This window comes from Erythranthe guttata, chromosome 8, assembly GCF_056151865.1.
Source record: "Erythranthe guttata isolate IM_541 chromosome 8, IM_541, whole genome shotgun sequence".
In the NCBI taxonomy this organism is placed as follows: Eukaryota; Viridiplantae; Streptophyta; class Magnoliopsida; order Lamiales; family Phrymaceae; genus Erythranthe; species Erythranthe guttata.
In genome coordinates, this window is record NC_142540.1 from 8,418,872 (window position 1) to 8,433,917 (window position 15,046).

At 34.6% G+C, this 15,046-nt stretch overlaps 2 protein-coding genes across 2 annotated transcripts; both read left to right on the plus strand.

The window, feature by feature from the left end:
* The first annotated feature begins 8,664 nt into the window (after window positions 1-8,664).
* On the plus strand, window positions 8,665-9,423 carry LOC148768452 (uncharacterized). Its single transcript, XM_088821215.1, has one exon. The coding sequence runs from the start codon at window positions 8,665-8,667 to the stop codon at window positions 9,421-9,423; it is 759 nt and encodes a 252-aa protein (XP_088677341.1).
* A 2,432-nt stretch (window positions 9,424-11,855) lies between these two features.
* LOC105951142 (uncharacterized) lies at window positions 11,856-12,341 on the plus strand. The gene has a single exon (XM_088821216.1). It carries the CDS (start codon window positions 11,856-11,858, stop codon window positions 12,339-12,341), a length of 486 nt encoding a protein of 161 aa, XP_088677342.1.
* The last annotated feature ends 2,705 nt before the right edge of the window (window positions 12,342-15,046 follow it).

The following is a 15,046-nucleotide window of genomic DNA, read 5'->3' on the forward strand; positions in this document are numbered from 1 at the left end:
AGGGATATATCGAATTTTTGTTGTTCTTTACATTTTTTTATCAATGTTTTGGTACTGTACTTGGTCAAGTGTTTTGGTATTGTACTTGGTCAAGTTTAAAAATTCAGTTTATTTTAAGGCTTGCAGGCACATGAAAAATTAATTCCACATACCAAATTAAGAGTTGTTTCCTACTTAAAAAAACAATTTATATATATATATATATATATATATATATATATATATATATATATATATATATATATATATATATATATATATAAACCTTATAATAAATATATATTTGATTAGTTATAAAGAAGTAAAGAACTAGAAGAAGTAACAAATATCACATGACTAATAATAAAGAAAGAAAATTATTTGTTCAATTCTGAATTTATGATGATGGCAGAGGATCTAAGATGAGCAAAATGTGGATGGAAGAGTTTAATGATGGAGAAATCTACAAATTAAGCAAACTAAATGAATGCTTGATCTATAAGCATGTAAATAAAAATACCTTTCTTTTTGTTTTTTCCTTTCGAAATTCCCTCCTTTTTTATGGGGTAATTGTGGTGCTAATTTGCATGTTTAATAGAAAAGAGTTGTCCTACTTTTATGATGGACATATTCTAATGTATTTTGTCATTTCTTAGATAAACGAAATGGCAGTACATATGTACGTATGTAGATTGTAGTGTAATTTGTAACTTTCAAAAACATTTGCTCTTCACTTTACACAATTGGAGATATTTGTTGCAGAAATTTGTTGTTTCAGTGGATTTGCCGAGGCAAGTAGTCTCTTTCCTTAAGACGAATTTCCTCCGCGCCACAGTGCTTACGGTTTGAACGGAAATCGTCTTCCAAGATACAACGGCAAAGCTTGGAATAGGAACACTCCAAATCCAAAGTACGACGAATTGTACTTTGTTTAGAAACTCTCAAAAAAATCTGCTGGAAAAGGTAGGCCAGAAGATGAAGGAGAGAGAAAGGCTTTTCGGAATTTATAGAAAAACGATATCTATTTATAAGATTTGGTCAGCTCGACAGATACCCCCGCTTTGTCCTTCTTTTCTTCGGGGGCTCAGGACATATCCGGCGAGCTCTAAGCCCCGTTAGGAGGCCCTGAGGCCCACCTCCTCAAATCTTCTAGGCCCATGTGGCGAGCTTTTGGTCCGACTTGATCTCTCGTGATCCAACAAGACTTGAGCCTAGTCATCAAAGGAGCTTGGCCCATTGGTGCCAAACTTGTCTCTATCAAGTGGAAACTATATTGTTAGAACTGTATATATACTACACACTAAGAAAATATATATTTACATTTTTAGCCACGTCATATTGAGTCAAGTATTATTAATATAATTTATTGATTAATGTATAAATTTCCAACCTAAAATAGTGGACATGGTGTCAACTAAGAATAGTTGTGCATGAGAGAATATATACATCGTTGGCAAGATCAAGAAACAAGTGAAAGGATACTTGAAAGAAGTTTCTCAATCTGCTAAGGTGAATGACAAATTTAGTCATGTTAGAGAGATTCCTAAACCTTGTAATCATATTCTTTTCTTGGAAACAGTAGTTTTAGTTTAGCTCATTATTGCCAGAAATAAAGATACTCTTTTCTTGAGACGAACAAGATTTTAACGAGGCCCCTTTTTAATTTTTTGTCATTTTAATAAACAAATATTTTTCGGGCCAAAAGAAATAAATAAAGAGCAGACTGTATATGATATAGAAAAATTAAAATTTGGGTTATATACACTGGTAATCTATGTAACATATACACTTTGCACCCCTGAAGTATAGCATATGTAACACTTACCCCTTAAATTATCATTTGTAATACTTTCTCCGATCCCTTATCAATTATTTTTTTATTAAAATTTAAAATATAATAATAATTTTAATATATCTCCAATTTTATTGGACAAAATAATTAAAAAGTAGTTTATAAAAAATATCAATTGAAAATCAATGCAATATTTATAATGATAGTTTTTTTTTTGGGTAAAAATAACATAACAATTTAATAATTATTGAATCATATAAAATTGAAATGTAAATATAATAAATTATTGGTAGAAAAAAAGTTACAAAATAATATATATTGCATAATAATGCATGAAAAGATAAAAATAAATTAAAACACATAAGATTACAATTAATTATGTATTAATTTCATAAAATATATCCTTATGAATATATTCGATTAATTGGTAACAACAACAAGATATTATATATTAAATGGGATTATTTGACAAAAGCCCCCCATTAGACATGTGTAGTTACAATAAGTCCAAAAATAAATTCTCAATTTTAAAATAAATCCAAACTTTTATAATTAATTAAAAATGTTAGATTTCACCATTATACCCTTTAATCATTTATTCAACCCTAATTTTATTGCATATAATAATCACCCCCTCTTACTCTCTTCTTTTCTCTCGAATAATAAACGGCTCTCTCGAGATAGTGTTTCTCTCTTCTAATGGGTCATCGGATATCGCCAGATTTGTAACCACCGCTTCGTGTTATAGAGATCTCTTGCGGCGCACTAAGGGTTGTTGTTGTTCGACGCACGAAGTCGAGATCTCAGCCGTGGATTCAGCCCTAGAAATATCAGTTTTCTATGGATTATCGAGATCGAACATCTCAATCCACCAATACAGAGTATTTTTTTGAATTGTTTTGCGCAATTAGTCTAAATTCGCCATAAGCGATTTCTTTTTTGTTTAAGTCAAATGGCTAAAATAGGTTTTCCTTTGTCAGTTGAAATTCAGGATTGTATTTTCTAATTGCTTTCTAATTGATTTGTGTTGTTTAGACGTATATCATGTTTTTGTCTTGTTTTTTATTCGGCAAGTGCATTCTTTTTTTGTTTTTGTTTTTTTTTTTTTCTGAAAAGTTATTGCTTAGTTAAAACTTGTTTACAGTGATAATTATCTTGTGACTCAAAATAAATTAAAATATTGAAAATAATAATAGAATTAAGGCACGAAATGTGGTGTCCATCTATATGTTGTTTAATATTGGAATTGACTTTCTCCATTATGAATACATTGTTTGTATTATGTAAAGGCAACGCCCAAGTTATTTTTTATTGGTGGGTGTAGGGATTGTACAATTATTTTTTCTTTTCTTTTTTTCTTTTTTCTACCGTTGTTATTGCGTTTATGGATCCGGCAGCAAAATGGATTTCAAGCCCAAGAGCAGACACCACACCATGTCGCTCGAAATGACGCTCGTCGGCTTTGTTGGTGGTAGTGTTGCACTTTTTCTAGGACATAATAGTGGATTTATGTTTTAAATAGTGAATTTAGGAAGTGGATTTACGAATAGTGGATTTACATAGTGGATTTACGTTTTGAATAGTGGATTTAGGAATAGTGGATTTACGATTTCGTCTCAACAAAATATAGGTAATTGAGCAGGAAGTTCGTCTCAACAAAATGCAGAGTGGTTTTCGTGTTTTTCTAATACAATTTTGCAAACATTGTGTGGTTTCTGAGTGTTTGTGGTTTCTGGGTGTTATTTACAGAATAAAAAAAATGTATGTGCTTTTGAATAATGTGGTTTTGATTAATGCAATAACGATAACTATTTTTTTAGGTTTCTAGTTATAACAAACACCACTTAATTGTAAAACACCTAATGGGAATTTTATAACTGATTTGCGCCTTGCAGGACTCAATCCGCAAGAGAGATGATGGAATGTTCGATCCACCTGCCGACATATGCAATTATAATATCCTTTTCATACAGAGTGATTTTTATGTTGACATAGTTGTTATACATAGTGGTTTTCAAGTTTCATAGTGGTTATACAGAGTGGTTTTCATGTTTATAAAGTTGTTTATACAGAGTGGTTTTCATGTTTATATAGAGTGGTTTTTATTTAAAAAAATGGAAAAAAAATAAAAAACACCATTTTTTAAAAAAATCGAAATTAAGAAAAAAGAAAAACCATGAAAAAATGAAAATAAAAATAAAACCATTTTTTTAAATTAAAATAAAAACACGAAAAATATGCATAAGAAAAAAAATAATATAAAATAAAAAACCGAAAATAAAAAAGAAATAAAAAAATAAAATAATTACAAAAAATTCTTTTAATTCGATATAAATAAAACCATTAAACAAAATAAAAAAGAAAAGGAAAAAAACCACCCTATCGCCATACTCCAACTCAGCATCGGCAACCGGTGCCTCATCTTTCAACTTTTTCACGCAAATTTTATTCCGGTTTCGCTCCACGCCTTCTTAGCCGATCCTTGCCACACGTTTTATGGGGTCACTATCAAAGAAGACGTGGAAAAATTATACGATCATCACAAACTACGCGTGAGAAAAATCGCGGACCTGAACGATCTTGCAAGACTGGCGACGATCAACAGTCACAATGGAAACGGAGGGTACAAATACATGGGATTGAAGAAGATGGCGTCTGCAGTTATTGGAAAGAAGATGGAGAAGCCATTGAACGTGACGCTCAGTAAGTGGGACACTGTGGAGCTTGATCGTGATCAAATTGAATATGCAACCATTGATGCGGTAGTTTCTTACCAACTTGGTTATACACTATGCTCACTGATTTTTTGTCCGCAGCCAGGCTTTATCGTAGTTGGACGACCAGAATTGTTATTAGTTTAGGGGACAATTTTGGATGTTCTTCATGTTGTGTATATATATTTTCTCTTTTCTTTCTAATTGCTAAATAAGAAACGGGATCGAATTTATGTTGTTCTTTACATTCTTTTTTAATGTTTTGGTATTGTATTTGGTCAAGTTTAAAAATACAGTTAATTTTAAGGCTTGCAATCACATGAAAAAATTAATTCGACATACCAGATTAAGAGTTGTTTCCTACCTTAAAAAAAAAAAAAAAAAAAAAAATATATATATATATATATATATATATATATATATATATATATATATATATATATATATATATATATATATATATATAGACCTCATAGCTGGTTACCATCAAATTAGAGTTAAGAGGGAGGACATACCAAAAACTGCCTTTGTCACTGCCTCAGGTCATTATGAGTATAAGGTGATGCCTTTTGGCCTCACCAATGCCCAGCCACTTTTCAATCACTCATGAATGACATTTTTAGAGCTCACTTGAGGGAGTTTATACTTGTATTTTTTGATGACATCCTCATCTATAGCAAATCCATAGAAGCTCATGTGCAACATTTGCAAATCACTCTGAGTATACTGAGACGGCATCAACTCCTAGCCAAGTCTTCAAAGTGCAGCTTTGGTCAATCTTCAGTAGATTACTTGGGCCATGTGATTTCTGGTGAAGGAGTAGGAGTGGATACCAGTAAGATTGAAGGAGTACAATCTTGGCCCATTCCTAGAAACGTGAAGGAATTGAGAGGATTCCTTGGCCTCACTGGATACTATAGGTAGTTTGTGAGACATTACGGTATTATTGCTAAACCACTAACTAATATATTAAAGAAAGGGCAGTTTGCATGGTTTGCAATAGCTGAGCAGGCATTTAGGGCCTTGAAGGAGGCCATGATGAACACTCCAGTCTCACATCTACCTGACTTCACCAAACAATTCATATTAGAAACTGATGCTTGCTATTATGGGGTGGGAGTTGTGCTCATGCAAGAGGGCCATCCTCTTGCTTATTTGAGCAAAGCACTAGGACCAAAGAATTTGGGTTTATCTGTGTATAAAGGAGTTTTTGGCAATTCTTCTTGCAGTTCAAAAATGGAGACATTACTTGTTGCACAACACCTTCCTCATAAGAATTGATGAGAAAAGTTTGAAGTATTTGTTGGAGCAGAAGATTTCGACCCCTTTGCAGCACAAGTACTTGGAAGCTACTAGGGTTTAGTTACAGAATTGAGTATAAGAAGGGAAGTGAAAATGCAGCTGTTGATGCTCTCTCCATAAGGGAACATGATCCTTGTATTCAAGTTCTTATCATGCTTCAACCTATGTGGTTAACTGAGGTTCAACAGAGTTATGAAGGGGAATTTTTTGGTTCAAGATACTATAGCTGACCTCAGTTTAAGACCTTGGGATGTACCTGAATTTCAGTACTTGGATGGCTTACTTAAATATCGAGGTAAGGTGTGTGTGGGAGAAACTGCATATTTTACACAGCAAATCCTATCCTACATGCATGGTTCCAGTTTGGGGGGTCATTCTAGCATACATAACACCCTTCAAAGAGTGATCAGTGTGTTTAAGTGGCCACACATTAAGGAACAAGTGAAGATGCCAGTCTCTTTTTGTGCAGTTTGCCAACTCAACAAGCATGAGACTGTTAAAAACCCTGGTTTGCTTCAGCCTTTAGCTATGCCCACTCAAGCATGGTCCTACATCACCATGGACTTCATTGACCAGCTTCTTCTCTCCAAGGGCAAAGAGGCCATTTGGGTGATTGTGGATCGTTTCAAAAAAATATGGCCATTTTATTGCCCTCAAAAATCCATTCAGTGCTTCCTCATTAGCTCAAATCTTCATTGACACCATTTAAAAACTCCATGGATTGCCTACTTACATATTGTCTCTGATAAAGACAAAATTTTCACCAAAATTTTCACCAAACTTCGGTTCGAAAACGTTTGTGCAGATTACTTAATAACAATAGTTTAGTTCGGTTTTGTACCATTTTTTTTTTGTTTGACTTTAGTTTTTTTATACGATAAAACCGATATATTCTTCAGTCTCCCCTCGCCCACCCGACCAAAAAAAGGAAAAGTAGACGCACAAACAAATGAATTGGTTGCGTATTGTACTCGACCGAAACATTACCTCATCATCTATTGTAGAATGAAAAATTACCAGACATCTTTACCATAAACCGTATCGAATATCGAATTTCTAGGAAACAAAATTAACCAATACTAGATTGAATTTTCAATTCGATACGGTACGATCGATGAATTCCCCTCTAGGTTCCATTTTCTAGAGGGACAAAAGGCATCCACATAGTCGAATTTATCAGAATTCGGACATATGAGATAACGATTTATTGAAAAAAATAATACATATTCAATATATACATAAAGTTTAAAATTGATTGGATGTATGAGATATAGAAGTATGGTGACGATAATGATAATGATAATGATAATGATAATTGATATGATGCAACGAACTTAAGCGAAATTCAAATTTCCCTCAGTACGAAGAAAAGTTATCGCCACTCTTTTAAAACGCATTTTTTGAATTATCATTTGGCTTAATAAAACGTCGTCGTTTTGGTGTTGACTATGCATGGGACTGATGCGTTTTGCATGTCCCAGTGGATCTGCTCTCTTCAGTTGTTTCAGCCCTTGTTTCTATATAAGGGCACACCATTTTCTTGTTTTTATTTTGTGCTTTTGCTCATTATTATTAGGTTAGATAAGGTAGAGTAGCTGGAGTCCTCTTTTTTGTCCATTGTGTATTGAAGAAACCCTAATTTGTATTCAATACTACACTGCCTTTACCTACTCTCTTGTTTTGTTGGAATTTATGTTTTTATGCTTAAAGATATTCATAACATTTGGTATCCAGGGCAAGGCTTTCCTGTCTAAACCACGCCAGACCATTGATGATGACGAGAAGCCATGTTCGTACAACTGGAGGAGAAAACACCAGAACTGAGGCTGAGATTTTTGTAGAAGAACAGCTAGCTTTCAATGACAAGATCCAATGAGAGCTATATGTTCTACAAGCTCAGATTTCAAGAAACAAAGTAGAGAGCAATCAGAGAATGGACGAGATGAATAGAATGATGGGAGAGATAATCAGATCTATAGGAGGAGATAGAGGAAAAACTCCGACACAAACAGGCAACACCTCAGATCCACCTCACATAAATACTGAGGTCTTATCTCCAAGAAGAGGAAATATGTATGAAGAACAAGGTAATCCTAACACTTTTCTAAGAAACATGGGGAGAAGTGATATTAAGATATATTTTCCTAGGTTTGATGGCAATATGCCAAGAACTTGGCTGAGAAGGTGCCATAGATAGTCTAAGCATGAGAAGGTTAAGCTTGCATCTGTGTATTTGGAAGTGAAAGCTGAGGATTGATTTTCAGATTACATTGAAAGAATGGAGAGGGTAGAGTGGGAGGTTTTCTCCAATATGATTTTGGAGAGGTTCATGGAAGAAAAAGGAGTGAGTCTGTTGGCTGATTTCAACAGACTCCACCAAACCACTACTGTGGAAGATTATAGGCTGAAATTTGAGCACCTTAAGGTGTTTGTGTCTAGAAAATACCCTATCCTTCCTGAAGGATACTATGTTGAGTGTTTCGTGGAAGGACTCAGGGAGAGGTGAAGAATATGGTGAAGATGATGAGGCCTGTTGTTCTAGCATGTGCTATACAGCAATCCAAATTGCAAGAATGGTGTCTATATCAATTGAAAACGGAGATAAAAAACTCAGTGAAGGCAAGCAATCAAATCATGAGAAATCCCAAAGTGGTTAACCAAGAAAAACCATTGAGAATATAATATCCTGATAAGAGACCTCATGAAACTAGGAGGCTTACTAGACCTGAGATGGAGGAGAGAAGGAAAAGATGATTGTGTTAGAAATGTGAGGAGAAGTATGGCCCAGGGCATAAATGCAAAAGGTTGTTCAACATTGAATGCATTCCATTGACAGGAGAGGAAATAGTGAAATGAGGACAGGCAGTAGAAGGAGACATGGAAGAAATCATGCAAATTTCATTCAATGCTATGGTTGGGCAGATCTCTCACACTACACTCAAGGTATTTGGCAAATTTAGAGAAAAATCTATCACCATATTGATTGATACTGGAGCTTCCCACAGTTTCCTTGATCCACAATCTGCCACCAGATTGAAATGTGATAAAGTATGTACAAGGAAGATGGAAGTGACTGTGGCAGGGGAACAACAAGTGTATTGTGATTCAATGTGTCCTGACTTCCAGTGGGAAATGGGAAATTATCATTTCTACATGAGCTTAACACTATTGGAGCTGGGAGGCTGTGATGTAGTATTGGGGGTGGACTTTATGAAAAAGTTTGGGCCAGTGGTTTTTTATCATAACCATAATTGTATCACCTTAAGGGAAAGAGGGAAGGAGATTGTACTCAGTGGAGTAAATGATGAGCCACAGTTCTTTATGATCAATGAGAAAGAGTTGCATGGAATGTTGGATAGTTGTAGTATTAACATGGGTTGTCTATTCATGTTAACTACCAGAGAGAACATAGCAAGTGGGGAACAGATACCAAGGAGAGTGGAAGAGGTGATTAACCAGTATATGGATGTTTTCAAGAACCCTACTGAATTATCACCTAGTAGAAAAACTGAGCATGCCATTCCTTTGAAGGAAGGCACTCAACCTTTCAAATCTCAGCTATATAGGTACCCTTACATGCAAAGAAAAGAGATTGAAGAAATGATCAAAGAGATGCTCAGTACTGAAATTATATAAGACAGTTGTTGTCCATTTGCTTCACTTGTCCTATTAGTCAAAAAGAAGGATGGAACTTGGAGGTTATGTGTTGACTATAGAAGGTTGAATGCAATGACTATTAAGGATGGATATCCAATACTCTTAATTGATAATCTTCTGGATGAATTAAGGGGTGCCAAAATATTCTCCAAAGTAGATTTGAGAACTGAATATTACCAAACAAGAATGAAAGAGGAAGATATTGAGAAGAGTGCCTTTGTGGCCACTTCTGGACATTATGAGTTCAATGTGATGCCTTTTGGATTAACTAATGCACCAGCCACATTTCAAGCAATTATAAATGATGTATTCAGAGAGTATCTAAGAGAGTTTGTGCTAGTGTTATTTGATGACATCCTCATTTACAGTAAGAGTGAAGAATTGCACACTGAACATTTGAGGAAGACAATGGAGTTGTTAAGAAATCACAAGTTATTTGCCAAGAGGTCCAAGTGCATCTTTGTGCAGCATAAGGTGGAGTATTTGGGGCACGTTATCAGTCATGAAGGAGTGGGATTTGATCATGGGAAGATCCAGAGTGTGGTAGAATGGCTAGCACCAAAGATAGTCAAGGCATTAAGAGGATTCCTTGGGCTGACTGGTTATTACAGGAAATTTGTGAGAGGGTATGGAAAGATGGCCAAACCTCTAAACTCAACAATTAAAAAAAAGGAAGTTTGCATGGAACGAAGAGGCTCTGAAGGCTTTTGAAAAATTGAAAGAGGCAATGACTACCACACCAGTCTTGCAATTACCCAATTTTCAAGAGAAGTTCATAGTTGAGACTGATGCCTCATACTATGGGATTAGAGTAGTACTGATGCAGCAAGCACACCCCATAGCTTTTCTGAGCAAAGCCTTGGGACCAAAGAGTCTATGACTCTCTATTTATGAGAATGAGTTTCTGGCTATTCTTCTTGCAGTCTAGAAGTGGAAAACATACTTAATTTGTGGATCATTTGTGATAAGGACTGACTAAAAGAGCTTGAAGTACCTTTTGGAGCAAAAATTGTCCACTCCACTGCAGCACAAGTATCCTGCCAAGTTGTTAGGGTTCAATTATACCATTGAGTATAAGAAAAGAATTGAAAATAGTGCAGCAGATGCACTTTCTAGAAGAGAGAAGACTGGAGAATTGTCTCAAATTACTGTCATACAACCTATGTGGATCCAAGAAGTGGTTCATAGTTATGAATGGGATGCAGAAGCTAAGGAAATTATTAGCAATTTTACTCTGAGGCTAATGGATATGGATTTTTACCAGTATCTTGACGGGATTATCAAGTACAATGGTAGAGTTTATGTGGGAAATGCTGGAGAGACTAAACATAGGTTGATTGAGCACATGCATGGTTCTCAGATAAGAGGGCATTCTGGGATTCAAAACACTTACCAAAGGATTCAATCTATCTTTTTATGGCCTGGATTGAGGAATCAAGTGAAAGAATGGGTGAGGAAGTGTGATATATGCCAACTTAGCAAGCATGAGAATGTTAAGTTGCCAGGGTTATTGCAACTATTACCAGTATCTGAGCAGGCATGGTCAAGCATAACCATGGAGTTCATTGTCAAGTTGCCCAAGTCTCAAGTGAAGGAAACCATTTGGGTAGTGGTGCACAGGTTTACAAAATATGGAAATTTCATAGCACTCAGTAGCCCTATGAGTGCTTCACAGCTTGCTCAAATATTTGTGGATGAAGTGTATAGGTTGCATGGACTCCCTAGCTTCATCATTTCTGATAGGAGCTAATTGCAAATACCTCTCCTGTGTAATCTCTAATTGGCAAATACCCCCTCTGTCAAAAAAAAAAAAAAACTCACCAACGCCCCCTTGTGTAATCAAATCCAAAACTCACAACACCATTTGGGTTTTTTGGCATTGACTAACAGCGAAATGACAAAAATACCCTACGGGATTTTTCAGCAAATAGTAAAATAGTAAAATACCCTACATGGGGGCGTTGGTGAGTTTTTTTTTTTTTTTGAAAGGGGAGTATTTGCCAATTAGAGATTACACAGGGGAGGTGTTTGCAATAAGCTCAATCTGATAGGGACACTCTCTTCACCAGCCAGTTTTGGAGAGAGTTAATGCAAGCTTTAGGAGTGCAGCACCAGCTCAGCACTGCCCATCATCCTCAAACTGATGGGCAAACAGAGAGAGTTAACCAATGCCTTGAATCTTACCTAAGGTGCATGTGTGGGCAAATGCCTAAGAAATGGAGCATTTGAGCGCCATTAGCTGAGTGGTGGTACAATACCTCTCATCACTCCACTATAAAGATGATTCCCTTTTAGGCATTGTATGGGTACAACCCTCCTCAAGTGGGGTATAGTCCACATTTGTTGCACAAGACAGGAGTGTAGAAGCTTGGGTCAAGGACTATCAAGCCATTCCTCAAAGATTGAAAGAGATGTTGGGGGAGGCTCAAGCAAAAATGAAGTATTATGCGGACCAAAACAGAAGTGAGAGGGAGTTTATGGAAGAAGACTGGGTATACTTGAAGCTTAAACCATATAAGCAGTTGAGCTTGAGGAGGAGTGAGGTATGGAAATTAACTCCTAAGTATTGTGGTCCTTTTAAGGTCATCAAAAGAGTTGGAGTTGTAGCTTATGAACTACAATTGCCTCAAGAAGCTAAAGTGCACCCAGTTTTTCATGTTTCACAGTTGAAGAAACATGTGGGGAAGGTGACTAGGGTGGTTGCCACTCTTCCTCTACTGGATGAGCTTAACCAATTCTTATTAGTTCATGTTTATGTGCTGGAACGAAGGATGGTGAAGAACAACACTACGGCTCAAGTGCAGTGGTTAGTACAGTGGGCGCACCTACCTAAGGAGAAAGCAACGTGGGAGGTTGCTGCAGAGATGGAGGTCAAGTTTCCAGATTTTAAGCCATGAGTCATGGCTTCTTGAAGGGGAGGGTAATGTACGAACTTAACCGAAATTCAAAGTTCCCTCAGTACGACGTCGTCCCACTTGAAGAAACGTTATCGCCACTCTTTTAAAATGTGCTTTTTGAATTATCATTTGGCTTAATAAAACGCCTTCGTTTTGGTGCTGACTGTGTATGGGACTCGTGCGTTTTACATGTCCCAGTGCACCTGCTCTCAACCCTTGTTTCTATATAAGGACAGACCATTTTCTTGTTTTTATTTTATGCTTTTGCTGATTATTATTAGGTTTGGTAAGGTAGAGTAGCTGGAGTCCTCTCTTTTGTCCATTGTGTATTGAAGAAACCCTATTTTCTATTCAATGCTATATTGCCTTTACCTACTCTCTTGTTTTGTTGGAATTTATGTTTTTATGCTTAAAGGAATTCATAACATGTGATGTTTATTTTCATATACATTTTGTTTAAGGGTGAATTCAAAATGTTTTTTTTTCATTTCGTCGATATTGATTCGAAAATTTCGGATTTTAAAAGTAGTAATATTTTTCATTCCGAATTCTTACAGATTTGATTTTTTATTTTCAAATTTTAAATTATATATATATATATATATATATATATATATATATATATATATATATATATATATATATATATATATATATATATAAATTGACAGTTCACTAAAAAAAAAACAGTAATAAAAGACTTCAAGAAAGCAACTATTCAATCAAAAAGACTAAATAATATTGAATGTGGAAAGCAAATTAGTTGTTCTAGTTGTTCGTCGTCGAAGTTTATAAGTCATCGATCATATTCTTCCACCATGAGAGGCAGGGGGAGAGGCTGGGGCGAAAGCGCCGTTGGCTTCGAAAGGCGAATTTTTACATAAGTCGTAACAAGCTCGAATACACTGACCCATAACGGAGTCATTGCACAATTTCAAGCATTCATTCATACATATGATAAAACCTTCTACGGAATCTTGATGAGTTTCGCGTGCCGGTGTTACATCTGCGATACAAATCATTAAAACCATCACCATTGAAACTACTAGTCTCATTTTTTTCCCCATCATATTGTGTTTTTTTTTCTTGATAATTTATTTATTTATTGTTAAATGTATATTTTGTATTTGGGTTGACAATGATTTATGGACTATTTATAGTCTCAAAAAATCTTGAAAGAAACGAGCGTTGGCCATCATTTCTTTGTGTAATTAATTTGATTTCAGTTATCAAATTATTTGATTCTTAAATATGTTGAATATCATCAACAAACGGATTCTAGCATATTTAGTAAGTTTATGAGGCGTTGGATGCATATACCAAGATTTATGTAGTATATATTTAATTGTTATATAAGTCAACATTTCACAAGTCATTACTTAATGGATTATTAACATGTTTTCAGGATTTTTTATTGAAGTTTATATGATTTCTATTTTTTGGTCCAAATTAACTATATAGTATATATGATTATTTGTAAAAGGGAATGAATTAATAACATGAATCATATTGTGGTCACCACTTTGACTTGACTTTGTTGTCTTACCAAAAAAAGTTACTATACACTTAATTACATGCATATTTTAATTAAATAAAATACATAAAAAATTTGGAACGTTTTGAACAATAAATATTTTGATTTATATATGAGATTTGAGTATAAAGGTAGTAAATGTTTTTCCTAAGTTATTATACAAAAATGATGATTCCAATTTTGGCTGTACATTAGCTTTGATATTTTGCACATCACCTCTTTATAACTATTTCCTCATTAAACAATGGGCAAATTACGGCAAACCTCTTGAGATATGATCAAATTACGAAAAAACCCCTCTTGTTTAGGTAATTACAGCCACCCCTCCTTTTAAGTATTTTTACATAAAATTTGTGTAATTCGAATATTTACGGAACCAAATCGTATATTTACTCGCTAAACGGTATGAAATGTTGGCATACCGAAATTTCGGTTCGGTTTTACAACATCCATAAATTTACCTCTGGATGGCTCTTTTCGTAATAATACATAATTGAAGGGGGTGACTGTAATTACTCAAACATGATGGGGATTTTCTTAATTTGACCATATGGTGGTGTGTTGAAAAATTTGCTCATTGTCAACATAATAATATTATTGTGGTTGATAGTAATCATTTGGTTGGCAAGATAAGATTAGTCAAGATAAGAGATAATCTAATGAAAACCCAATTATTTTATTGGATCTCGAGACATCCAATAAAAAAAACCATCTAAAAGGTAAGATAACGCAAGATCAATCATCATAACATAATATTTGCGGGTCAACCCGATAAGTTATTGGGGACACCAAACATCAAATAAAATCTATTTACTTAATGGCTAATTTCCCCTACCAAACGAGGTTTTATTGTCTAGTATTGTAACATTAATGTGGTTGACAATAATATTGATGTTCTTTGACAGTATTATTACTGACAATATTACTGTCAACCATAGCAATATTAATGTTTTTGACTTTTTATTATGTTTTTCTTTGATGAGCGGTCAATATAATAATATTATTATTTTACACAATAATTTATTATGTAACATAGTGACTTTTTTATTCATATTAATGTGCTAAATAATTATACAAAAATATTATTGTCTATATTATCGTGTTCAATAAGAATATAGTTAATATTAATGTCAACCACAATAATAAAATTGTTTATAAGGTAGAAAATATT

Bases quoted from the DNA above. Each gene is read 5' to 3' on its own strand.
- LOC105951142 (XM_088821216.1), top strand. From the start codon at position 11,856: ATGTTGGGGGAGGCTCAAGCAAAAATGAAGTATTATGCGGACCAAAAC.
- LOC148768452 (XM_088821215.1), top strand. From the start codon at position 8,665: ATGGAAGAAATCATGCAAATTTCATTCAATGCTATGGTTGGGCAGATC.